At 40.3% G+C, this 27,842-nt stretch overlaps 1 protein-coding gene across 1 annotated transcript; it reads right to left on the bottom strand.

Moving 5' to 3' along the window:
- Nucleotides 1-52: 52 nt before the first annotated feature.
- On the bottom strand, nucleotides 53-9,639 carry LOC148040474 (dihydrolipoyl dehydrogenase 2, chloroplastic-like). Its single transcript, XM_087699662.1, has 15 exons — nucleotides 8,880-9,639; nucleotides 8,088-8,234; nucleotides 7,423-7,557; nucleotides 6,993-7,110; nucleotides 6,759-6,883; nucleotides 6,520-6,645; nucleotides 6,359-6,439; nucleotides 6,014-6,076; nucleotides 5,851-5,925; nucleotides 5,665-5,743; nucleotides 2,238-2,338; nucleotides 1,204-1,317; nucleotides 850-963; nucleotides 629-700; nucleotides 53-553 (listed from the first exon to the last, which is right to left on the bottom strand). The coding sequence occupies exons 1-15, from the start codon at nucleotides 9,222-9,224 to the stop codon at nucleotides 506-508; spliced, it is 1,743 nt and encodes a 580-aa protein (XP_087555788.1). The 5' UTR covers nucleotides 9,225-9,639; the 3' UTR covers nucleotides 53-505.
- Between the last annotated feature and the right edge of the window lie 18,203 nt (nucleotides 9,640-27,842).

The raw sequence follows: 27,842 nt of genomic DNA, 5'->3' as shown, positions 1-27,842 counted from the left end.
GTCAGGATAAATCTAAAAAACTTAGCCATAAGACAAATCCAAGCCTGAACAGAAACAGCAAACAGATTTCTTTCGTTTCATTGTAAGAACCATCCATTTTCTCGCTTATCTTATACACACCTGAGGCATCAAATTACACCTTTGCATGGTGTAGCTAGTTTCAACCATGTTCCAACAACATTTACTCTTTTCTAGAAACTCGCATTACGGGCTGAAGCTTGTTGCAGCTTCTCAAACCCCATGACATAATTGAAAAAGCCTGAGCTACAAATACAATCAAGGACATGGTGGTCAAGATCCCATCCAAATGGTATGTAATTATTCCTATCAAAATTGTTGCCGTAGCTTGCCTAGACAGAGGGCTAAAGTGACAAAGCCAAGTGATCAGCAAAGAATCTTTGAAGAATTTGAGCACTCCGACACCTCCTCAGAATCTAGATACTGGAAACAGCAATATGCCTTAGTGCATTTTTCAATTACTGCTCAGGTCACTCACAGAACGATTCTACACAGGAACAGGTTCTGCTTTGACAGCATCTGCGTGTTCCCCTACCTGAAAAAGCCAGACTGTGTTATGAAAGGTCCACAATGGCACTTACTATGCAGGTGCAAATAAGTTTACCCTCACCTTTGCGGACTTGAACAGCTCATCCAGGACTTCTGATAAAGTGGGGTGTGCATGCACTGCGAATTTGATATCCTGTACACATACCACTGCTTATTAGCCTGCTGCCTTTTTCCTAACTTTAAAAACAAGAGTACTTAGATCTAAGTTACAGATTTTTCAACTATAAAAAACTTTATTGATCGAGTCCAAAAACTCAATGGCCAATGGCAGAATACACATACTTGAATCTTTGTTCCCATAGCGATTGCATTTGAAGCTTCATGAATCAAATCAGCTGCATGAAGCCCAAAAATGTGAACTCCCAGGACCTCCCCAGAGTCAGGTCTATAAATCAACTGCAAAAGGTTGCTCCAGAGTAAGCCACAGATTTACAACAGTCTTAACATCTGATTGCACTGTGGATGCAATAACTTCCAAGAATGCACATACAATGTGCACAAAATGCTTGCAGTTATGCAATTTGTTTGCATGAAAACAAAGAGAGCTTTGAATAAGAAAATGTGATGTCAGAAGACAACATAATATGCATGAACAAAAAAAAGTAAGTGCAAAGCACAACCAGTTGTGGTACACACCTTGGCAAGTCCTTCACCTTCATTTTCAGCTAGCGCTTTGGTGTTAGCTTTGAAGCTTGTCTTGGCAACACTGACTTTGAAACCTTCTTCTTCACCCTTCTTCCGTGCTTGAGGCTGAGAGCAGATAAACAGTGAAAAGCAGGCAAAAACGTGATGCAATAAATTTTACAAATTGCAACCAACAGCACCAAGTTTACATGAAACTGGTGACAGCGGTAAAAGGGCAAGCATTTAAAGATTTTCAGAAACGTATCACATGACTTGAGTCTTTTGATGAGATCAAATGTAGTATCTGTTCTATACATGAAACTGGTAACAGCAACTAAAAGGCAAGCATTTAAATCTTTTCAGAAACTTATTAGCACTTTTTGAGTCTTTTGATGAGATCAAATGTAGTATCTGTTCTCGAGACTTACAACCCTGATGCACAAAGCATAGTCCATCTCATCCTCTTGGCATTTCAGCCTTTTTGCTTAAGAGTGTCATATCTCTTCCTATTTGGCAAGCTTTTTTGCTTAGGTGTGGTATCTGCTCTATTCAGGTCGATATCAAGTCACCACAAAACAGTTGATGCTTTGATATTTAATACATGATACAGGTTACCGCCACGTTTATCTATCAGTGTCTATGTTCACATCAATTCAACATCTGGTACATACACTTCAGGTCACAACCATTAACTATCAAGGACGGCCATGTCCCATCCTAAGGCAGCTCACTTAGACCCTCACAAGCCTCACATTTATTGCATTATTCAGAGGGCTAGGCACACTGCACACCCTCCCCCAACATCTGGTACATACACTTCAGGTCACAACCATTAACTATCAAGGACGGCCATGTCCCATCCTAAGGCAGCTCACTTAGACCCTCACATGCCTCACCTTTATTGCATTATTCAGAGGGCTAGGCACACTGCACACCCTCCCCCCCAAAACAAAAGACAAGTGCTTTCAAGCTAGCAGTAAAAATTTCAGACAGGTCAGAGAGCTTCAAATTCTACATATTTTAAAGATGAAAGGATCAATGTATACCTCAGTCAGTCCCACCATACTGATCTCAGGATGTGTGAAACAAGCAGCTGGTACACTTAAGTGGTTCAACACATTTTCTCTTCCAGAAATCTGCTCAATAACTGCGTTTAAAATCCAGAATTTAAGGTTAGATGCATGCTCAAGCACAAAAAGCTTCTTTCCTAAGAGAAACTAAGCTTTTACAGCAATAATCTGAAGAGTGATCATAAGTTCAGAAGGAAAACAAAGCAGCAAATATAAAACACCAGTGTTAGAAAATAAACATGTGTGTGAGTCACCTATGTGGAAACCATTGCCATGTGCATAGGTGTGCATTGTAATCAGTTAGAAAGCTCAATGTTCAGTTTAAAGAATACAAGCTGTGCTCTCTCTCTCTCTCTCTCTCTCTCTCTCTCTCTCTCTCAACATGGCATCAGAGCCTCATCCTTGAGGCCGACTTATCTCCACGCACAAAGCACTGTTGATTCTTGCCATGATGTCAGTGACAGAGCAGATCTGGACTGTGAAAGTCCAGCTTTTCATCAAGGTTTCGAGAGGTATCTCAATGCCTATTTTTAAAGTCCATTATTACAAGTTCAGAGGGCTTTTATTGAGGCTCGATCCCATAAAGGACACCGGATTGAACCACTGTTGAGCTCAGATCTGAGGCACCATCAAGAGGCTCAAAATCAATTTTGGCAACCATTGAAGGACTGCAGGTATAGTTCAGATTAGAACATTTGTAATGACTGATATTACACTAAGTTATTGAACATATATTACAGTCATCTACAAGCAGTATTAAACATATTTCGAAGCATAGCAGCTTGCAAGTTGTTGGGTTGCTATAGCTAAAACTTAGATAAGTTATACTTAAGGCAACATCTTCAACCTGCAACAATATAGAACAGTGTGTAGCAGCAGCTTGATTCTCTATTGCAAGAAGACTTGAATGTGTCATGAGCTCAGCTTCACCCTTAGGTATGTTGTGCGAGACTGCAGTTGAGCAGGTGGCAATCAGAAAGCGAACATTCTTCAGGATTAAAAGAAGCATTGTATACAATCGTGGACTGTCATTGGATGTTTGGTAGTGTTCCTTAAACAGCTGCATTAACTACTGTGACACAACAGTAACCAACTTCCATCAAAGTCTGCGCAAGAGAGAGAGCATTGAACAAGCATTAAGTAACTGAAGTAAATGTAGACAGGCAGCTAGCAGAGTATCACATTTATATCAAGCTCATGTGCCAGCAGTGTTTGAGCAAGGCAGTGACTTGAAGCAGCGAGGGGTCACAGCAGCTGAGCATCAGGGCAGGCTGCAGCAAATCTCACTCTCAAGGTGGTGCTGGACGACAAGCGACAACTCCAGTATAAGTGGCACCCTTGTGCTCCTGCATGAAAGGTGGCCGTTACAAGGCGGCAACCTTCATAGCTCAAAGGCTAGCCAGCAGAGGTATATCTAGCAGCATATGCAGCATGAAGGTAGCATCTCCATTTGAAACCAAAGGTGACGCTTCAGACAACATTGCGCTTGCAAACTGAAGCTGGCATCACAACTGGCATTGAACTGATCATTACAGCAGCTGATCGCGCACAAATTCACAGCAGTGTTTCCACCCCAAGGCAGTGCATAGCAGCACTCAGTGCAGCCAGATCTGGCAATACACATCTCTAGAAACAATGCAGCAAGGGCGATGACTGTGGCAGTTAGGAGCGCTAGGTAGTAACTGAGGTGGCAAAGTGGTCTGTCTTACAAGATGCTGATTGTGCAGAGGAATATTATAAATGAAAAGTAAAAGGTTATTTGCAGAAAACATAAAACAAAATCAAGGAAGCAGGTCTCATGGCAAACATTTTTGCACCATTGCCACAATGAACTAGATATTTGGCAAGGAAGCCCCTGTTCATATGCAGCAAGCCATGGTGCCATGGAAGTGGTTTTCTAGTATGTATCTCCAGTATGTTTTAATGACCAGTTTTTAAACATATTTTCAGCTCACTAGCTGACAATTGCTTGGTTGCAAATATTCAGAACCATGGAAAAGATTGACCATTGCTTGGTTGCAAGTATTCATAACCATGGGAAAGAAGAAAATCAAGGATAGATGCTTGAAGCTTGAAAGATAAAATGTGTGTATTACTGACTTGGGCGTACACAATGCATTACAGGAGTATAACTGTGAGACAAAAGTTATGCCTGATAGGTCTGCAAACAATGATGATGCTATGGATTAAAGGGTACCAGAATGGAAAAAATAAAACTGCAAAATTGGTAGGAATGAAGTAAAAGCCTGGGCACAAGTCAATCAAGAGTCAAGAAACATTCGATCTCAAAGAAAAAGAGGATGCACTTAATGCTCGTGACAAAGTGCTACAGGAAAAAGAAATTAAAATGCAGGCAAAAGAAGAGCAGTTAATGATCAAAGAAAAATCGCTAGATGATAAAGAGCAAATACTTCTTGAAAAGGAAAAATCTCTTAAAGTTGGGGAAACTGAAACCTTAATCAAAACAGCAATTGCGCTGAAGAAAAGATAGAATTCGTGACAAAGAATGGTAAGACACCAGAGTCATGATCATGTAGCTGAAAAAGACTTGCACAAAAGATCACATGTTGGATGTTGTCAATGCAAAATGCCATATGCTAATTGGAATTCATGTGTATACAGACACTATCATCAATGGCATGCTTGGAATGCAGAATTGAAGTTCATTAGATGCGGCTATTGCAAAAGAAACAGACATAACTGATTAGTGTTACAAATTCAGTTGCTACAGGTGTGGGGAATATAGTCACTATGCATATGCATGTAGAGTAGATATGCTTCTCATGCTCCAAACCGAGTACATTGCAAGAGAACATGCAATCAATAAATTGAATTAACTCCTTATTGAAGGAGAGAAAAACTTATGAGTTATAAAATGGAGGAAAACAAAGAGGATCAAAAGAATGTACAGGAAATTCCAATGCTTCTAGAAGATTACATGTGCAATATGATGTAAAAGTCTACTACCCAAAAGGATCCTGGTAGCTGCCAATGAAGCCATTGATCAATCCTATAGCTAATAAGTCTGGATTAAGGAGCAGATAAGCATTCTGTGTGCAAGCTCTACAAGCTTGACAGGGAATGTTAGAAAATAAAGTTGTGTGTGAGAAGGCCCTATGTGGAAACCCCAACCCTAACCCTCAAGTATAAAAGAGTGGGTGTGCATTGTAATCAGTTAGAGAGAATTCATTGTTCATTTAGAGAATGCAAAGCTTTGGGGCTTGGAGTCCACTCCCTCCCTCCCTCAGAGATTCCATGGTTAATTTAAGAGATACAAGCTTTGAAGCTTCAAGTCCCTCCATCCCTACCCCCCCCCCTCCCCTCTCTCTCTCCCCCTTTGATTTTGAGCACATTGTATCACACCAATGAGCTTGGGCACACTGTAAAAGTGGGTGCATTTTACCTGATATCCCTTGTGCACTTGCAGCATGAGCAAGCATCATCTTCCCATTGGCATCTCCTATACAAAACAAGTTTGGAACCTGTACACAACCCAGAAGTTGCATGTGTAAACACGAAGGCTAAGGTGAATCAAACAACATCCAAAAGGTGTGAACAGGTTGCCCGGTAGATTTCTGGATTTTCCTACCACTTCACCATTGGCATCAAGCACTTGCATGCGCTCATCCACAGGAACAAAACCACGTTGAGTCACAACATTCACCTGTTCAACATGGAATTATCAGCAAGGAGAAAAGCAGGACATGCACTATCTCCCATAGGTAACCATCCTTAAAAGTTGAGGCTTGTACATTTTCTAGTCCCAAGCCCTTTGTAAAAGGCGCACGCCCTGTGGCTATGAGAGCTGCATCAACCTGTAAAGTAAAACACAAACAGGCCAGCAATAGTGAAGTGAGCAAATGAACGACCTGGAACAATGTTATAACCAACTTGTAATCCAAAATAGCATATGAGCCAGTGAACAAGAAAACACTAATACACAGCTGTTGCAGAAAGATGCTCCTGTCAGAAACTGTGTCTTAGCACTATGGTAACCAAGCATGGTATGCAGCATGGAAACAAAAAACACTCCTTGGATCTAATTTGTTTTAAAGCAATGCCCATGTTAGAAATTGTTCTTCACTTAGCACATGTACCTCCAAAGTGTCCTTGGGCTCTTTCGTTTTTGTATCAACAAGTTCAATCACAACTGGCTTTCCATCCTTTGCTGGCGTGATCTGCAAATTAACTGAGGGTTAAATGACTAGACCTGTGCGAACATCTTATTCCACAAAGAAGGCCATCCTAGCAATTTCACCTTTTTTGCAAGGACACCAGTATGATAATCAATTTTCCGTGGGTTGATCAAAACCCTTTGTGCAAGTTTTGTTATCTCAGGATCAAAACCAGGCATAAGGGTATCAAGAGCTTCAATAAAAGTTACCTGCAAGCATGACCAAAGCAGCAGTTCACTATTGGCCTATCTTTAGCACGATCACAAACTGTCAGAAAGTCATGCATAATGTGAAACTCCATAACAAAAACAAACCAACCAACCTCACTTCCAAGAGCAGTATAAACATCACTAAACTCCAGTCCAATGTAGCCACTGCCTATGATAGCAATCCAGTCTGGTACCCACTCCAACTTCAGTGCATGATCACTGGTGAAGACCGTTTTTCCTGGAGACCACACACTAGGTGGATGTTAATACATCAGTTATATCTCCCTTTATTTCATAACTGATTGCAAAGTTGTATTCGCAGGCAGAAACCTGACTTGCTCCCATACCATCAATCTCAATCCCAGGTGGCACAAAGGGGACTGATCCTGTTGCAATAATAATATTCTTAGCAGTTACTGTTTTATCTGGGTAACCAATCTTTCCATATTTGACCTTCTGAGGACCCTGCAAAGTAAAAGAAGAAAGCTAAGCAAGTCTAGTCAAAATTTCCAGTGCATGAGAGAATGCTGTAACCAAAATGGGAAAACAGTTCTATATAGAAGCATTTGTGCTATAAAATCCACATCAAGCATATCATGGAGGCCCATCTATCATGAGAGTCTGAGTGAAAATAGCCAAAACTCTTAGGTGCTCATCATATTGCTCATATGCGTATAGCAGAACTGCTAATAAATTCTACAAATGAGTTACATGGACTGTTAGAATGTACACACATCAAACGGCATCACTGCTCAGTTAAGTGGAAAACAAACTCACCAGAATAGTGCCTACACCAGTCAGTATATCCACACCCAAAGCCTTCATTGAATTCGTCAGATTCCCCCTTATGCGTGTTGCAAGGTTGTTTGCATGATCTGCAACTGCTTGCCTCTCATATCCAGCTCCCCCAACCTGGAATTGACAAAAAAGTGATGGCATAATATTCTTACAAAATGCTATACAATGTTAGAAGATCATGATAAACAACCACAGCCATTCACAGTTTAACATGTTCATATCTATCAAGTAGTCTGTGTGTGCATGTAAAAAGACCAAAAGCCTATGATTAACCATGATCATCAGGACAATTTTCATGTAGGCAGACTATCTACAACTTCACAACCAGATCGCAATATATGTCCTTTGGTCTGCAGTGCATGTACATGAAGTTGCAACCAAATTAGTACAAGCAAAGTGCACGAAACCTATCTTTGCCACCAAGCAAATCTTAAGGCTTACGACTGAATTCAGGCAGTTTTACTTTTCCACAGAATTAGCAGATCAACTTGAGATTCCACTTGCTAAGAACTTTTGAGGTACCTTATTTAGAAGGTTGGAATCTGCTACCTTATGTGAAAATTTGGTGAAGCATCTATGTCAAGATTTCAAGTACCAGAGCGAAGACACTGATTTTGAACAGAAAATTCAAATAATCTTTTTACCTTGATACCCAAAGCCTTGAGATGATGTTCATCCTGAAGTTCCCTCATGCGTCCACTGACAGCCAACAAAGCTTTTGATGGCACACATCCTCTATTAACACAGGTGCCTCCAACAACATCACCCTCAATTATAGCAGTTTTAAGACCCTGTACATAGGCAGAGTTGCAGATCACATGTTAGACTACAACACTTCATGCATAGCAGTGGTGCATAGAAGTGGATAACGTGTAAGACCAGAAAACTAGTCAAATAATCAATTCTCCCAATTTCAAGTAATATTCATACCTTCGTCTGTCAAATCAGTTTTCCGATTTCAATTACTGTTTATATCTTCAATTACTGATTTCAATGAATGTTCATAACTTCATCCTGACCTTTCATTTCTTCATAAAAATGAATTCCTTGCAGCAGCTAACCATATAGATTATTTGTGTAACAATAAAAGCTCAATGCCTGGTAATTTACACACTTTTTTTCGGCACTGACAGAAAACCATTTGACACTTGATCTGTTTATCCAGCAAGCGAGTGGAGACAGATTATGTGTGGATTTGAACGATTTAGATACCACATTGCATAACATTATCAGTTTTCACATGAATAAAGCTTACTATGAAATTCATGGTACAATGCACAGCTCAGTGGATAAATGACAACCGTGAAGTTTCAATTGCCCTATTCTTCGCTCTTTCCATGAAAATATAAGTTTATGTGTAGTGCTTCAAACTCATTGCATGATGTAACCCACATTTGCGAATTAAATAATTCTCGGATGAAATACAACCCAATTACCTTTTCAACTGCATGCAAGGCTGCTCCATGTCCACCAACACCAGCTCCAATGATGATGACATCATAGTCAAATGCTTGGGGGCTACCATTATCTGCAGACATCATCAGCACCCGGTGTCCACCAGCGAGGGATGGAGACCCGAGCTTCCGGGCTACCAAGCCGAGGCTGTGAATCATACCGGAGGAGGAGGAACCATTGATAGCAAGGGAGTGGCGGTGCAGGCCACAGAAGGCGAGCCCACGGGGGATCGGGGCAGCAAGGCGGGGTGAGCCGGTTCTCAGGTGAGGGTGCGGGAGGAGCTCTGGGGCGCAGGGCAAGGGGGAGGTACGGACAGAGGTATCCATGGGAAGCAGGGGTGCTTGCTTCCTCTCTCCTGCTGGCTCTGATAGAGATTCTTAATTGCTGATCCTTTCTTGGGTTTAGCAGCTAGCTGTGTTGCAAGTAGATGAGAGATCAGCTCTCTCTGCACCTCTCCCCTCTTTGAATTTCAAATAGGACACACCCTGAAGAGCTCCCTAAGAATTGGCTTGTGGTAGGCTTGGAGGGGGGAGCGAGATATACAATGTCAAAAAGAGCAGGCCAGGAGGCGATGAGGCCAATGACTAGATTTTGTTTAGTACCTGAACGGAGAGAGAGACGCACATGCTCGCTCTCTCTCTCTCTCTCGATCTCGAGTGTCTGTGTGCATGCAAGCACACGAACATGAATGGATCGGACAAAAAAGTGTGTATTCGCCTAACTCCACCTACTTTTGTGGAAGGATGCCCCTCTCTCACAACCATTACGAAGAAAATTTCTCGATGATGCCTAGATGGCCTAGCTCATCTCCCTGATTGGTCCTACTGAGAAATTACGAGGCATTCCACACCTAGATTTATTTTGAGAAATTACTAGGCATTCCACACCTAGATTTATTTGACGCTTCGCGTCCGTATTTTTTGGGTATTTTTTGGGTGTTTCGAATCAGTAATCTCAAAGCACTAATATTCATTGATGCTTTGTATTAAGATTCAAATGCATGTTTTAAATAGCAAGAGAGTTTATGGGAGCTTGAGTCACAAAAAAACAATTGCAAGAGAACCCAAAGCTTTTTTGTGAGTTGAGGATTTATTTCTATTTTCCTAGTGCTTTGCACAAGTGTGAGGTCAATACTTCACACTGATTTTAGGCCAATGCTTTGAACCACTTCGCTACTATGATTGATGGATTGATTGCCAACCCACCCCACACTCATGCTACAAGGAGCCCTTGTCAACTCATAGGATCATCCCCTTATCTTTTGGCAAGAAATCTAGTCCTTATCACATGTCTCATCATCCACAAACTTTTTTTAAGAGCTTTAGTTCTCTCAATCTTTGATGATAATATGATCACATCAATTTCCCCCCATTGGAAGAGATGGTGTAAATGACCAATCCTAGTATGGGGGACATTACATGCATGATTGGGAATCCATATCCACCCATAGATAGGCTTTGAGAGAGAGAGAGAGAGAGAGAGAGAATACACATTTGGATTGCTCTCCCTCCTCTCTTTCCAAAAATCTCTCTCTCTCTCTCTCTCTCTCTCTCTCTCTCTCTCTCTCTCTCTCTCTCTCTCTCTCTCTCTCTCTCTCTCTCTCTCTCTCTCTCATGTATTTCTTTCCTCTCTCCTCTCCTCTTTTCAATATTTTTTATCATCTTTTCCAAAACTAGGTTGACATGTGCAGCTTAGTAAAGGAGTTTGAAGTTCTATATGTAGTTCTTGCATATTTGTTATGTAATCATTTTACTTATGGTGTTTAGACATGTGTCATATTTCGAAGAGAAGTACATTTGTAGATAAGTTTTTGCATTGTTTAAATACATGGAGAATGTCGAAAGGAGAATATATATGCATATGTAGTTCGAGTCACCGATCGTGATTTTGAACATTCGCATTTCTTTTAATCGTAGGCATCATGGCCAAGTGGGAATAAGAACGAAAACATTATATTTTCCAAGGTGATATCTAGGCAAGGTGAGGTTCTTGTAGGCAAGCTGTCCGTCCTAAACGTCATCGTTTTTTCAACAAGATGGTTATTATTCTATAATATGATACATATGCGAACTCATGTTGATCGGCTTTTTGGAATGCCTATCGGCGGCTTGGCTCAACTACATTTTCAAGGACACAATAGCATCTTTCATTCTCGTGATCTACTTGGAGTATTGGGTCAAATGGAGAGCTTTCACAATGGAGCTCTATAATCCTTTCGATGGATTTCCTGTTGAGGATGCAAAGCCCTATCCTTAGATGAGGATGTTCTACTATAGCCATGTACTTCTGGATCGGTGGATTATGTAGCATGTTGAAAGCAAACACATGTGCAATACTAGATATAGTCAAGTCAATTCTAGTAGATGGCTGCGAAAGCAATCCATCATTCCAAGAGACTAGAGGGTTATCAAGAATAGATCAACAGTCCAAGGTTCCGTTGCAATCGCTCTTGTTGTTTTGCAGACCAAGATGGATATATCAATGATGCTCAATAGTTGAAGTTGTAACAACTTTGCATTGAAAATTCATTTTGTATAGTTTGGTAAGGGTGACATCATGTATTTGTTTCTCTCTTTCTTTGCAAGACATGGTCGGCATTTAGTTATCATCATGTTGACTCCATGTTGTTGGCATGCAAGGATGAGAATAGTGCTTGACAAAGCCATTGTCACTTGTATTTCTTCTGTAAATGGATTGTTCTTTTGTGAGTTGACAGCATGATGTTGCATTGTGACTATACCACAAGATGCGCACATTGTTAATCTTCCAATGATGCTTTCACATTTTGTCGCCCAAGATAATTCGAATTTTTCTATGTTATACCAAGTTGTAGCAAACGGTTCTAGTGATGTTTTTCTAGAAGCCATGGCTTTTCTTTTTCTAAAAGTCTTGAAGGATGCCTTATGACTTTGTTTCTTTATAGCATCCATTGATACTAATGAGAACAATATATTTTTATCATAAAACTGCAGTACACTTGTTCACGAAAAAACATGATATACTTCGTTTAAAAAAATTAAAAGATAATTTATTTTTTCGACGTGCAAGGATGATGATTTTTTTCTTCTTAATATTAATTCTAATAAAATTAATGAATAAAATTAATAAACAATAACAGTACTTTAAAAATTGAAAAAAAACTAAATTAAATGAGAAAACATGCTATATAACATGTCGAAGAGTCACAGAATTTTTTTCCTAAATTAAATAATTATGGGAGAAGGTGCCATTCTCCCATCCATTCAAAATATCCAATTTGTTGAACACTACAAGGAAACGCATGTATAGCAACGGCGGGTAGCGACGCAGAAATAGCGGCGTCGCTATTTGCGTCGCTATTAGCATCGCAAATCACTATCTGCGTCCCTATTAACGACGTTAATAGGGACGCAAATAGCGACGCCCCACAGGGGAAAAAAAGAGGGCCAAAACCCGAGCGCATTTCATTTTGCACATTCGTGAGACATTTCAAGAGGGAGAGTGAAAGAGAGAGCAACCGTTTTGCATAGAGGGTGAGAGAGGGAGAGGAAGAAGGCTTGCCGCCGCCGTCGCGAAGAGAAGCCACCAAACCCTCGCCAAATCTTTACGGTGAGGTGAGTCCATTCTCTCTCTCTTTTGCTTGTTTAGGGTTTAATTTGTGTATATTGAGAGAAGGAGAGGAAATGAGAGAGAAAGAGAGGGAGAGGGAGAGGAAGGGAGAGAAAGAGAGAGGGAGAGGGAGAGGGAGAGGGAGAGGGAGAGGGAGAGGGAGGGGGAGGAAATGAGAGAGGGAGAGGGAGGGAGAGTGCATTCTCTCTCTCTTTTACTTTTTTTTATATAATTTGTGTATATATATTGAGAGAGGGAGAGGAAATGAGAGAGAAAGAAAGGGAGAGGGAGGAAATGGGAGAGAGAGGGGGAGGGAGGAAGAGAGAGAGAAAGAGAGAGAGAGGGGGAGAGGGAGAGGGAGAGGGAGAGGGAGGAAATGGAAGAGGGAGGGGGATGAAATGAGAGAACGAGAGGGAGAAATAGTGTATTCTCTCTCTTTTTTATTTAAATTTTGTATAATTTGTGTATAATGAGAAAGGGAGAGGAAATGAGAGAGAAGGAGAGGGAGAGGGAGAGATAGAAAGAGAGGAAAATTAAAAAGAGGGAGAGGGAGGAAATGGGAGAGGGAGGGGGAGGAAATGAGAGAGGGAGAGAGAGAGGGAGAGGGGGGAAATGAGAGAGGGAGAGAGAGAAAAAGAGAGGGGGAGGGGGAGGAAATGGGAAAGGGAGAGGGAGAGGGAGAGGGAGAGGGAGAGAGAGAGGGAGGGAGACATTAAACATAATAGGAAAATGAGAGGGGGAGAGGGAGAGGGAGAGGGAGAGGGGGGGAGACGAAAACAAAATAGGGAAATGAGAGAGGGAGAGGGAGGGAGAAGAAATGAGAGAAGGAGAGAAAGAGAGGGAAAGGAAATGAGAGAGGGAGAGGAAGAGAGAAAAGGAAATGAGAGAGAGAGAGAGAGAAGAGAGAGAAAAAGATAGAAAAATCATTAAACCTAATGGGAAAAGAGAGAAAGAGAGGGTTAGGGTGAGGGAGGGAGAGGAAATGAGAGAGGAAGAGGAGAGAGAAAAAGAGAAAAAAATCATTAAATCTAATAGAGAAAGAGAGAAAGAGAGGGTGAGGGCAAGGGAGGGAGAGGAAATGAGAGAGGGAGAGAAAGAGAGAAAGGTAAATGAGAGAGGGAGAGGAGAGAGAAAAAATGAGAGAGAAAAAGAGAGAAAAATCATTAAACCTAATAAGAAAGAGAGGGTCAGGGCGAGGGAGGGAGAGAAAATGAGAGAGGGAGAGAAAGAGAGAAAGGTAAATGAGAGAGGGAGAGGAGAGAGAGAAAAAATGAGAGAGAGAGAGGAGAGAGAAAAAGAGAGAAAAATCATTAAACCTAATAGGGAAAGAGAGAAAGAGAGGGTCAGGGTGAGGGAGGGAGAGAAAATGAGAGAGGGAGAGAAAGAGAGAAAGGGAAATGAGAGAGGGAGAGGAGAGAGAAAAAGAAATGAGAGAGAGGAGAGAGAAAAAGAGAAAAATCATTAAGCCTAATAGGGAAAGAGAGAAAGAGAGGGTCAGGGTGAGGGAGGGAGAGGAAATGAGAGAGGGAGAGAAAGAGAGAAAGGAAAATGAGAGAGGGAGAGGAGAGAGAAAAAAATCATTAAGCTTAATAGGGAAAGAGAGAAAGAGAGGATTAGGGTGAGGGAGGGAGAGGAAATGAGAGAGAGGGAGAAAGAGAGAAAGGGAAATGAGAGAGGGAGAGGAGAGAGAAAAAATGAGAGAGGGAGAGGAGAGAGAAAAATAGAAAAAAAATCATTAAACCTAATAGAGAAAGAGAGGGTGAGGGTGAGAGAGGGAGAAAGAGAGAAAGGGAAATGAGAGATGGAGAGGAGAGAGAAAAAAATATGAGAGAGAAAGAGAGAGGAGAGAGAAAAATCATTAAACCTAATAGGGAAAGAGAGAAAGAGAGGGTCAGGGTGAGGGAGGGAGAGAAAATGAAAGGGGGAGAGAAAGAGAGAAAAGTATTTAGGACCTTACAATAAGCTTAGGGTACTATGATAGTGTGTACTAAGAATGAGTCCATATACCTAGCACATACCATCATAGTACCCTCTTAGCATCATCCCCATAGCCTCATAGTATCCTAGAATCAAGCTTCCACTTGTGTCAGCATAAGGGTACCATCGTATTTTACCCTCCTGCTCTCTATATTTGTATATGCATCTAGGTACAAAGGGTACAAATACATTATCCTAGAAACTACATTATACAAGCTTCCACTTGTATTAGCACAAGGGTACCATTATATTTCACCCTCCCCCTCCCTATATTTGTGTATGCATCTACGTACAAAGGGTACAAATAAAAACAGACAGAAGAGAAGCCAAATAGACAAATGTAACAATATGTGGGTATAATAGTTAGTGTTACAACTTCTCTTCTTCTTTACTACCCATATTTGCTATTGTATCCAAGTATTATGAAGGTAGATAGATAGATAGAAAAATAGATAGATAGATAGATTAATAGATAGATGGATAAATAGATAAAGAGATAGATAGAGACATAGAAATATAGTTACATAGATAGATAGATAGATATTATTTATCTATCTAGCAAATTGTAGGTATAATATGTGGGTACCCACATATTATACCTACAATTTCTCTTGTACCCATATACCGTACCCATAGGTGCTATTGTACCCACATAGTGTACTCTTTTTGTGGGTACAACAACAATTGTGGGTACAATATCTAGTAACTTCTACCTATTACATAACATGATGGTATCCTAATATTTACTATCTATTCAATATTATCATGCTAGCGAAGTATTTACTATCTATTGCATAATATCATGCTAGCCAAGTATTTACTATCTATTATATAGTATCGTAGTACCCTAGTATGTACTACCTTGTACCTATTACATACTATCATAGTACCCTATTATTTAGCACCTAGTACCTAATACATAGTATCATAGAACCCTAAATCTACTAACCTAATACATAGTATCATTGAACCCTAATACATCTCATCCTTAGCTTACTCATCCTCAACCGCTACAAAGTCAAAAATATGGACGTGTATCTTTGTCCATTAGTCGATGAGCTTAAGATTTTGTGGGAGGAGGGGGTCACCGTGCAAGATATGAGCAGGCGCGATGGTCAGCGGTCAACCAATATTTGAGCCATTCTCATATGGACGATACATGACTTTCTGGGATTCGGAGAGTGCTCAGGTAAACAAGCCTCCGTTCTCGTTGGTAATATCTATATTTTATCTCGTTCAAGCAAGTATTCACTAGGTCGCGGTGTTGGAACAGGTCTGGTTACCTCGGGTTATCATGCATGTCCATTGTGTGGGCCACAGTTAGACTCCCGAAGGTCACGAACCATGAAGAAGATGGTATATCAAGGACACGTTGCTTTCTTGCCAGAGGATCATGAACTCAGGGAAGGTTTCCTTGAATGATCTCCAACACGTATGAACGTTGCAAGCTGGTACGAGCTGAAAATGGTCCACGCGGAATCACATCCAAATGGAATGCGGCGGTTCTCAATTTTCTACAAGTTGCCATATTGGACCCACTTACAGGTCAACCACTTGTTAGATCCCATGCATATTTTCAAGAATGTGGGCAGCTTGCTATGGGACCACATCACAGGAAAGAGAGATACTATAGGGGCACGAATGGATTTGAAGGAGGTAGGTAAGATGGAGGCACTTTGGCCGCAGTCGAGTGCTGATAGTCTTGTGCAGCTTCCTCGCGCTCCTTGGGTTTTGTCCACTAAAGAAGAGCGCATTGTGAAACAAGTAGTCAAGTCTATCTACACTCCGATGGGTATGATGCGTTCTCTCAAGTCTACATTTTCTAAAGACAACCAATTATCAGGGCTAAAATCCCATGACTTGGCATAAGATATGTCAGGTTTGTACTACGAATGGATTGTAATTGGCGTGCGCATTTTGCTATTTGGAGTGTAGCCATTATTCATAATGCTTTCTCATTTGTGGCAATTTGTACTACCGATCGCGATCGCAGGATGTCTTACTCCAGAAATACATGGGGCCATTTACAGGTTGTCAACTTTCGTGCAATGGATCTCACAGAAGGAGATTAAGATGTCCTCTATTGAATCCGCGAGGCGGGGAGCAGTGGAGATAGTCTGTCTCTTTGAGAAATACCTGCCCATCAGCATGCTCATGATACAAATCCACCTTCTTGTGCATCTTTAGATGAAGTGGAGATTGCTGGACCTGTCCATACGCGATGGATGTTCTTCTTGGAGTGCTTCATGAAAACCTTGAAAGGCTTTGTGCGACAACGAGCTCGGCCAGAAGGTAGCATGGCTGAAGGTTGGTTGGTGTCTGAGGTGCTAGTGCATATTTCACAATGGCTACCAACGGTGGATCCAGACAACGAAATGCTATGGTTGCTGAAGGACGATGATAGACTGACTGGAGATACGGTGGTTGAAAATGGGGTAGAAAAAAGAATAGATGCCTCAATGGAGGAGAAGGTGAATCACTTTTGTATGTTGCACCATGTCTCTATCAAGACGTGGCTTGCCAAGTACCAGATCTCTAGGCAAGATCGAGAGGAAGCGTTCCGACGTAGTACGCATCATCGACCGATTCGATATCCCGAGTGCATGGAGGAGGAGATGCCGTGGTTCATGTCAACGTGATGGTTGCATGGAGCTTTGACTGTAGTGTCTCACGAAGGGATAGAGGTCTCAATGGAGGAGTGGGAATTCTCAAGGAGATGTAGTCCAAAGGTGATGAGGGGTTTAGGATTTGTCGTATCTAAATTTTATGTGTGACATCTAATTTGAGTGTTTCAATGTACAGTATAAAATATGGAGCGTATTGACAAAATGCGCTCCACAATGGACTATGGTATCATAGCAAGGTTCGAGCAAGAGAGCCGGCAATGAGCAACGGATCCAAACACGATTGTGGATGAGATGGAGTATTTTGGAAACTTGCAAATTATTGTTACGGTGGATTACTGTAGCTTCTCTATGATACTATTCGATGTGCAGTGGTTCAAAGTGGTACTTGGAGGAGCTGGAGCAACAGTTCGAGGAGATCCATTTGGATTTCTCGAAATAGATTCCGAAAAAAAATGGACGGATTTGTGCGACACCTTTGTGTTGCCGGCCCATTGTGAACAGGTGCATGGACTCATTTGTTTGCTAATTGTATTACGATATGGTTTATGTCACAATGGTTTGAACTCTCTTGTACATGTTTGTGAACACGTAATCTTCTATCCAAACCCCCGACAACCTCGATGGTGGTATGCTATACCTTCAACTCCCCGAAGTGCGAGAGTATATGATCAAAGCTATGTTTCGAGCATAGATGAAGATAATATGCAAATAGAGGGGTCGATATTGCAAGGGGTGGAGGCCACCGAAAGCTTAGAGCCAGCATCCGCTAACAATAATGGAAATACAGGAGTCCAAGAATTCTTTGAGAACGAGGTGGGCTCATCCTTTTGTGGTGACATGTCTATCGACCTTCCAGTGTATGCGGAGTTGTGTCAGGAGATTGACATGGGACCATAGAATACTTCATACTTGGAGTATCCACTTACTCAATTTGTTGACCAATCGCTTATAAGGGTACATACGATATTAATTTTAAGTGAGATCTTTTTTTTAGGATTTATATTACTGTGTTTTGTATGATTTAAATTGATTATTCTAACATCATTTTTTGTCTATGCAGGTGACATTTTCAAGATGAGTCGAGGGATGAGCGATGAGGAGTTACATGATATCTTCACACGCATGTCTCGAGACCAGATCGCGAGATTCAAAGATATGGCAGACCAGGAGCTGTCTCGGTCTTCGTCAGGGCGCTCTGCTAGATCTACTTCAATGTGATCGGATGCTTCAGCTTCGAGCAGACGAGCTTGACGCTCCAGACTTGGGCCAAAGGAAGGGAGTGTTTCAGGGTCAGGGGGATACTGCAGAGATACGGATGCAATGAGCCCGCGGTCGACATGGGATACATGTGCGACTCCTTGCTCTCATGGCCCTTCCAGGGAGCGTGGCTCAGGCTCAAGTGGATGTTGTGGAGGCACAAACGCGGTATCTCCGTCTCGTCGTTTAGCTGGAGTTGCGTCACCTCAGGGATTTGTCACACCTGTGGGGACGTCTACTTCAGTTACTTCAGCTTTTGCTCAACCGTCAGGTGGCACCCCTATGGGTGCCACTCCGAGAGATATTACCCCGGTCGGTACACCGGATGCATAGGGGTCTCTTGGATATGCCCAGGAGCGCGGATGCAGATGGGAGAGGACGCATCTTAGGCAGACTCTAGGGGGATATGGATATCTAGTCGATGATAGGCCAGGAGCCATCATCATGAATGATGAGGGGAGGAGGGTAATGGCTCGCATGAGAGAGTTGTGCCAATAAGTTTTTCGGCACTATGTCTTAGATCATTGGAAGAACATACCGGAGGGGAGCAAGGACTACATAGTAGCATCCTTGCATGAGGAGTTTCTGGTTCCAACCTCAGTAGATAGATTTTCTATGGGCTGGATGATGGATTGCATGCGTGCATATATGTCACACAGACGATCCAACGCACGCAAGGCAATCAAGAGTGGGGCTGCAAAGCCCGAGTGGTTAGATGCAGACGACTGGCGCCGACTGAGGGAGGAGGCTACAAATTCTCCAGGACGTTGGAGTCAGCAGCGTGAGGCGGCGAGGGCACGACTCGAGGCGGGAGTGGTCCATCATCTTGGGAGTGGCGGCCACAAGACATATTTGGAGGACTTTGTAAGTTTTTCTTTTGTTTTGCTTGTTTATTTTTTTGTAATATCCTTTGTACTGACAATCATGTTTTTAACAGTTAGCATTTTGTTTTCTTTGCAGTACTCCATTACAAATCGCGATCCGACCGGCCTTGAGACTCGATATGCAGAGAGGCACGGTCTCACTTCATTGATCGACCGATTGTATAGACACGGCAGCTCTGTAAGTCACTCATCTTTCTTGTCCGTAGTTACCATGTTTAATTAGAATGCATTATTGTATGGTGGATTGATGTGTTGTTTCTTTTTTTGCAGAGTCCGTTCGATGCTCCTTTGCGGCGGCGGGACGAGCTTTCGAAGGGCGAGGATATGTAGCTCGCCCTTGGATCCCTGGAGCTCACACACCTTTATTTTTGGGTCGCCTGATCTATGTAGACATTTTCTATGTATTAGTGATATCTTGTCATGATTGTACCAATCGCTTATTATGGATCATGTATTTATTTTATGTATCAGTGTTATGATTTCAGTATACTTTGTTTTTGTTTGCAAGCGCATTGTACATAGTGCATAAACTATTTTGTATAGCTCTAATAAAGCACACAGCTGCCCTGCCCACAATTTTTTTCCCCCTGTTATCGTCGCTATTAGCGTCGCAAATTTTACTGCTTGCGTCGTTATTTTCATCGCAAACCGTCGCTATCAGCGTCAAATGTGATGCTGATATCAACTGTTCTATGGTGTTGCCAATAACGACGCTTTTTGCGACGACGGGGGCAAATTTTATTATTTGTATTTTCGTCGCTTTTAACGTCGGTATAAGGCCTATATCTTATAGTGGAAGTTTTATATTTTTGTTTTTTTCAATACGTTCAAAAGTTTGTTATGCTTTCGTTTTTGCCATACATTCAAAAGACCATTTTCTTTCATTTTTGTTTCACTACTATTTACTAATCCTAAAAAGAACGAATGACAAAGATTTGAATCTAACCTTAATAAACTAAAAAGATGAAGGACATGAAATAAAAAAGCATGCTATATAGCATGGCGAAGAGTTGGCACAAATCTCTTCGTAATTAAATAATTATGGGAGAATGTGTCATTTTTTCGTTCATTTAAAATATCCGATTTGTTGAAGTTTTATGTTTTTGTTTTTTTTAGTATGTTTAAAAGTTTGTTACGCTTTCGTTTTCACCATACGTTCAAAAGACCATTTTCTTTCATTTTCATTTCACTACTATTTATCAATCCTTAAAAAAATGAATAGCAAAGATTTGAATCTAATCTTAATAAACTAAAAAGACAAAGGATAAAATTGTTTAAACTAATCCTAAAAAGAATGAATGACGAAGATTTGAATCTAATCTTTTAGCTTGCAAATGCGATGATCGAGAAACTAACGTATGCGTCTCCACACACTTGTGTATGACCTTCCTGTCTCCTCAAATAAGAGACAAATTCCTGTCTTCCCCCCCCACCCCCCTCCCCTCGCCGCAGCACGCTTTATATAGGCTTAAGGCTTCCCAATGTTCAAAGCTTTCCTTTAAGCTTTTGTAGTCTACAAACTTAAAAATCCTAAAAGCTTTCAAACGTTTAAGCTTTTCTTTAAAATCTTTTCTTCAATTTTGGGTGTACACTTATATTTTCTTTCTTTAACCCCAAAAAATATAACAAAAAAGATAATTACAAAACATCACATAGCTGTACTTGTAAAAATTGAATTATCTCTTCAAATTATATTTTTTATATATCATGTATATCATATTAACCTTAATAATGTTATGTAATTATCAATGTATGTAATACTATTGCTAAAATTCTATTATTATATCAATGTAAGTATATATCCTATATATTGTGTGTATATATAGAAACACACATACACACATATTATATATATTGTCCATTTTTCATGTACGTGTGTGTGTGCGCGCACCCACACACACACAATATATATATATCATACATGTCCATAGTATATATGAATATAGTATATGTTTTGTATATGATGTATTATTATATTGTGTATATATATTAGTTTAACGTAATATATAGTATTAATAATTGATATTTTATTAATAAAATAAATATAATAGTTATATATATATAATATTAATAATCAATAAATTATTAATTAATTAACATATTCATGTATATTACGTTTTATAAGTTATATATTATAATTATTGATAAGAATATTTATTAATCATTAATACTTTATTGATACACAATATAATATATGTGTTATATATGTATATAAATATATATACCTCTCTCTCTCTCTCTCTCCCATAAAGTGAGAGAGAGAGAGAGAGTGTGTGTGTGTGTGTGTTTGATAGTGGGCTTTGTATCAAGGTTTGAAAGGACATTTCATGTAGTAGGAGGGTTTGTAGGTGCTTCATATAATGAACATAATCCAAACTTTGAAAGCTTTGGCAACTTAAACTAATATAATGTTGAATGCATGATAACACAATATATGGGGATGTGGCACTCACACTAATGTAGAGGGAGCAAAAGACCATGTCAACAAGATCAAGACTAGGTATTTTGGACCAATATGACTCATATTGATTAGTCCAAAATACTTTATCTAACTCACTAATCCAAAATCTTCAAAATTTCTAACAAATTTGACTCCCTTGATTTTGGACCAATATGACTCATATTGGTTAGTCCAAAATACTTTGTCTAACTCACTAAACCAAAATCTTCACTGTTTTCTAACAAATTTGACTCCCTCAATAATTTTCTCTTACTTTTTTTAAACACATTACATGCAAGCCTTATATAACTAAAACTTACACATTTGTGCACCATGTATTATGCTAATGTTTGTTAATTGTGTGGGTATTTTATTATGAAATAGATATCATATTTATTATATATTATATGTCATACATTATATTGTATAATATATATAATTATAGCATATAATAAGTATATCATAGATATTATATAATATAGAATTATGTAAATATAATATATATATTATATAATAGATAAAATATATATTATATATTTTACATAATTATTAATAATTAGTGTACTATAAGTATACCATAAAATACAATATACTACATATATGTAGGTATATATACTACATAATATATAATTATATAACACGTGATGGATGGGTGCAAGGGGCCCTTTTTCAAAGGGATAGGGATCATGCACAACCAACATGGCAAGGACATGGTGGTTGTTTGGGGGGGGGGGGGGGGGGGGGTGCAAAGGACTTTGTAGCTATACCATGGCGTTATCACCGGAAATACCTATATAGGGAGTAGTAGTGACTCTGAGCTTGCTTGGTTTTCATTTTACATGTGATTCCCTATTATACCCAGTGGTGAACCCTCTTATGTGCAGCATTCGAGGGTGTGGTCCTAGGATGTGCCTATGTTGTGCCATTTCTTTGATTGAATAATACAAGAGTATACCTTGCTCTCACATATCATGTTACCTTTCTATGCCATGTTGAGTGAGTAACGAGTACAAGTGCATCACACTTGGTATCAAAGCAACTCTTACTCGGAGTGATGGAGTACTCACGAAAGCAGGAGAGAAGATCCAGTGCCCCAAAGAGAACGTGCCAAAACGACTCACATCGTGTCGCCTCACATCGCGACGACCCCAGTGTAACACCCCTAACATGGAGACCCTGACACCACCCACCATTTGAAGACGTGATGCGGATTTCCCACGGCACAACCACTACCCAAAGGTGAAACATGGCTTCCCCGCGTCGACAACCCCCCCCCCCCCCCCCCCCCCCTCCTGACCACATGGAGGATGATAGAGAGAATGTACCCATCCCAACAATGGAAGAGAGGAAGAAGAGTAAAGGGCAAGAATGGAGAGTAGCCCAATAGGAGAAGGTAGTTGGATTGGAGAGGCAGTTGGAGGGCATGTTAGGCATGTTGGAGTCAATTTGGAGGAATATGCAGGATGAAGGAAGAGGAAGAGGAAAGGAGAAGAAAATTAGAAGTGGAGCAGGGCTATAGAGAATGGGTGTTACAAGAAGAAGAACATGATAAAAGGAAGAAAATGCAAGAGGAGATGGATAGATTAGGGAGAGAGGAGACTTTTAGGAGGGCGCAAGATACAAGAAAAGACAAGGAGAAGGTAGTAGAAGCCGAAAGTAAGAAGAAGGACAAGAAACACAACCATAGAGAAGAGTAGGATAGTGACAGCTCAGAAGATGACTACGACAAGTTCAAGATGCCCCAACCCACCAAGTAGAAAGGAGAGAGAGAAGGGTTTGTTGTTCTGAAGAAGTGGATTGCAGAAGTGGACAGATACTTGAAATATGCCACGATCCACTGAAGATAGGAATGCACAGGTGACAGCCATCTACTTGGAGGAGGACATTGCTAGTACTTGCTAGAACAGGAGTAGGGGCACACCATCTTTTCATGGGAAGAACTCCAAGAGGAACTCAGAGATTACTTCATTTCAAAGATGGAAAAATTCAAAGTCAAAGATGAATGGAGAAACCTCAAGCAAATGCAAGGGAAGATGAAACAGTACATTAGCAAATACAGGCAACTCATGTAGCAACTATCCAACATGGATATTGACACCAAACTGCATGGATTCTTGTTTGGAATGCAAGAATGGACTAGAAGAGACATAGAGAGGTAGGAGCCAACAAGCTTAGCCGAGGCCATGAGAATGACTGAAAGACTAGTGGATCTGGAAGGCAGCAGGAGGACACCCCAGGGGAACCAGAACAGATTCAACACCAACCTCAATAACAATTCATTGACCCCGAGACCTAATGCTCCTAGAGGCCCATTCATGGAGATGCGGAGCCAAACCTCCAACATAACACCAGTTGTGCCACAATCTACATTAGTACCAAAAGGAGCAATTGGAAGATGGGGGAACAACCACTACATGTCGACTCCAAGCACGTCATATGGTCCCACGGGATCAAACATATCATGGTGGAGACCCCCAGGCCCAACCATGGGGATCAGATATTTCAAATGCGGGGGACCACACTATCAAAACAGATACTTCATGGAAGACACAACCTCATCGAGCAGGTCGAGGGTGACCGCCACTAGTGCCTATGGAGGAGAGAAACTGCAACCCCTGCACATCTAAGAAATCCCAAGTGGAAGTGATGAAAGTATGGACCACCCAAGAGTGGGGACAGTCAATGCGTAACCCCAATGCATGGCTGCCCAGGTAGCAACATTCCACCACCTATACATCAAAGGTAGAGTGAGCGAAGGGAATCAAGCTATTATGGTGGACACAGGGGCCACCCACAACTTTATCACACTAGAGTGCGCAGCCAAACATGGATTGAAATTTTCTAAGGCCCTAGAAGGATTAATAGTAACATTCGCACAAGGAGAGGCCAAGGAAGTGAAATAGGTCTTTGCAGTACAAGTAGAAGCCAGGAAATGGAAAGCAAAACTCAACTTCTTAGTAATTCCCATGGATGATTTTGAAGTTATCTTAGGCTTCTATGATAAATATGTCATTGCAATGTTTGGAAAGGGAGTTAATGAGATGATGTTGGATATGCAAGGAGAAGGCGTCAAAGTACCCTGTGAAAGAATGCAGTTGCTAGGCAGGAGACCAATCAAAGTGCAAATGAAGGAGAACAAGCTTGGAGTTTCATGCCAAATAGTGAAGTCAAGCCCAAACCAACCAAGAGTACCAACCCAAAACATCGTGTCAAGTGAATCTTATTAGGCCATGCATCATGACGTGCATTCCCAAGTAAGTGGAGAAATCAGTAAAGCAAGGAGACATGGTTTACCTATGTATGATTCGTTCCATCAAGCATGAGGTCACCAAGAAGCCCAAACCCCAAACCAGCAGCATAGAAGTGGCAGAAATACTTGCGGAGTTCAAAGATGTAATGCCACAAAATCGAACTCATTCCAGGATCTGCCCGACCAGCTAGAGCCCCTTATCATATGAATCACACAAAAATCATGGAATTGAAGAAGTATTTGCATGAAATAGAATAACAAGGTTTCATATGCCCCAACAAATCCCCCTTTGGTGCCCCAAAGTTGTTTGTTAAGAAGAAGGATGGGGGGCTTAGACTATGTGTAGATTATAGGGCCCTTAATAAAATCACCATCAAAAACAAATATCCCATGCCCCTAGTGGAGGACCTCTTAGATAGGCTACACAGAGCCAATTACTTTAGCTACATAGACATTAGGTCAAGATACCACCAGATTCGCATAATAGAAGAAGATATCCCCAAAACGGCTTTCCTTACCCAATATGGTAGTTTTGAATGGTTAGCCTTAGGATTCAGACTAAGCAATGGGCCAAGCACATTTTGTGGCCTCATGGATGGAGTCTTTAGACTTGAGATGGATGTCTTTGTCATTATCTACATTGATGATCTCCTAGTCTTTAGCAAAGCCCTAGAAGAACACAAACATCACTTACGCTTAGTTTTTGAGAAGCTGCGGCAACATAAGCTATATGCCAAATGAGAAATATGTGAGTTTTGTCCTCTATTTCCTTCAAACTATATTACAAATCTCTCTCTCTCTTTCTACTTGTGTCTCTCTGTCAAAAATTGTGTTGTTTTTTATCAGATTGTGACTAGTTGTGTTGCGCGCACGTGCGTGCGTGTGTGCGTATGTGGCCTACAATGGTTGTGGATAATACACATATAAAAGAACATAGAACATATATAATAACATAAGAGTATTTTATAATATATATGATTTTATATAATAATAATAATACTATATGTATTATATCATTCACACACACACACACACACACACACACACACAAATGTATTCTTATTCATATTTTCAATACATTACCTATAATATATAATAAAACATTAATATATCATATAATACATGTTATATATTATATATGATGTGTAGACATTATAAAATTATTACATTAATATTTTGATATACACTAAAATAAAACTATTTTATTAATATATGGCTAATATATGTATAAATGTATTATATGATAAAATGTGTTAATAATATAATAATATGTATTGTGTATAGTATGTATCAATACTATATTAAGATATATAGTATATAATTTATTATATATGATAAACATTACTTTATAGATTTTAATTTTATATATATTTATATATTTATATATATATACATACATAATTATTTTTATTATTACTAAATTTCTAATACATTCTACTTTTTAATTCTAAAAGTACATATCATAATGTACTTTGTAACAAAATGTCACCTTACAAAAGGTTTATTAACTAACATAAAATTTATTAATTTCATACTTTTTGGATCATTCATTCTAAATGTTATTCTATCATTAACTACTAGATTACAATATAATATAGTCAAAGTATTATTTCTGTTGGGGGTTAAAGGCCACACGTGCCTAGCCGCCTACATTTACTTGTACTTATTGCCCGCACAACTATACAATGTATGTGGCGGCTGCCTATCACTATTACTTTATTTTTTATTCTTTCTATGGCAATAGAATAAAAAAAGGTAGGTCACTCATTGTGAATATTAGAGTTCCCACATACCGTCTTATTCTCTCTCTTGCTTGAACCTCCATATCGATTTATGCCCTCACCTCTTGCTCCATCTTTCAACTAGTATTAGAGTGAGCATTCGAGGAGCTTCACCAACATTCACTTTAGCCCAAGAAGAGAGCTTCACTCATAGCTTCCATGGCAGCCACTCAATGAGGTATGCATTAGTCTCGTTGCTTCCTTGATACCTTCCACCCTTTTTAACATTGCTCAAGGCCTTCCAATATTGATTTGAGCTCCAACAAGCAACCATTGAGGTTAGGGCAATAGGAGAAGAATCTAGGACAACTACGTGATTTGGACCAGCTATCTCAGTTGTCCACACTCAGTTCTCCTCCATTAGTTCCAGCTTCCTCTAGCTCCAAACTTATTCCAACATTGGTTATTTGCTTGGCATCACTTGATTTATGCTCTATTGATGCTTATGGGGTCCGTTGTTATGCATGAATGATTTATTGATACTCAAGAAAGGCTTTTGGACCAATAAGAGCTTGTTTAGCTCTATATTTGAAGGGTTCTTTCTTGTTATACCTTGTGGGCAGTAAGCATTCACTGTGAAGGCTTATGTTTTGAATGCTTATAGATGCTTTAGGGATGTTACATTGATGCATTGATGCATTGATGCTTGATATTCATTATTATGCCCATATATGCTTATGTTGATTTCTAGGCTTTGGATTTTAGCTTCGATGGTTGCATACTTGCCATGGCTATGTGCTTCAATGGTTCTCCATTTACCGACTTGAAGGCTTATTATTGTTGGGGTAAAAGGCCTCTGGGCCTACCCGTGTATACTGTGACCGCCCATTCTTTATTCATATATAATATGATAGTGCAATAAGGTTGTTAGTTCAGTTGGACAGCACCTACATTGTGTGTGCTCTTCTCTCCCGCATCTTCCTCTTCTCCTTCTCCACTGCCATTGCATCCCCTTCAATTGGTATCAGAGAAGGTCTTCAAGAGCTCATCCCGGCCTTCCACACGACGTATGAGATCTTCATTCTCACTTAGTTTTTAGCTCAACAAGGTTTTCACAGGTTGTGGGCAGCCATAGCTCACACCTCTTGGAGCTTCCTTCACCTAGATCTTGCTTCCAGCCTATCAAGGCTTGCTGAGGCT

Source organism: Lygodium microphyllum, chromosome 2 (genome assembly GCF_053477565.2).
Source record: "Lygodium microphyllum isolate KBCC chromosome 2, Lygodium_microphyllum_v1.1.10, whole genome shotgun sequence".
NCBI classification, from domain to species: Eukaryota; Viridiplantae; Streptophyta; class Polypodiopsida; order Schizaeales; family Lygodiaceae; genus Lygodium; species Lygodium microphyllum.
The sequence above is the reverse complement of the archived record's forward strand: the minus strand, read 5'-3'. Positions and strand labels throughout refer to the sequence as shown.

Bases quoted from the DNA above. Each gene is read 5' to 3' on its own strand.
- LOC148040474 (XM_087699662.1), bottom strand. From the start codon at position 9,224: ATGGATACCTCTGTCCGTACCTCCCCCTTGCCCTGCGCCCCAGAGCTC. The intron at 8,235-8,879 runs GTAATTGGGTTG...GCCTATGTACAG, and splicing joins CCTTGCATGCAGTTGAAAAG to GGTCTTAAAACTGCTATAAT. The intron at 1,318-2,237 runs GTATACATTGAT...ATCTGCTCTCAG, and splicing joins GTATGGTGGGACTGACTGAG to CCTCAAGCACGGAAGAAGGG.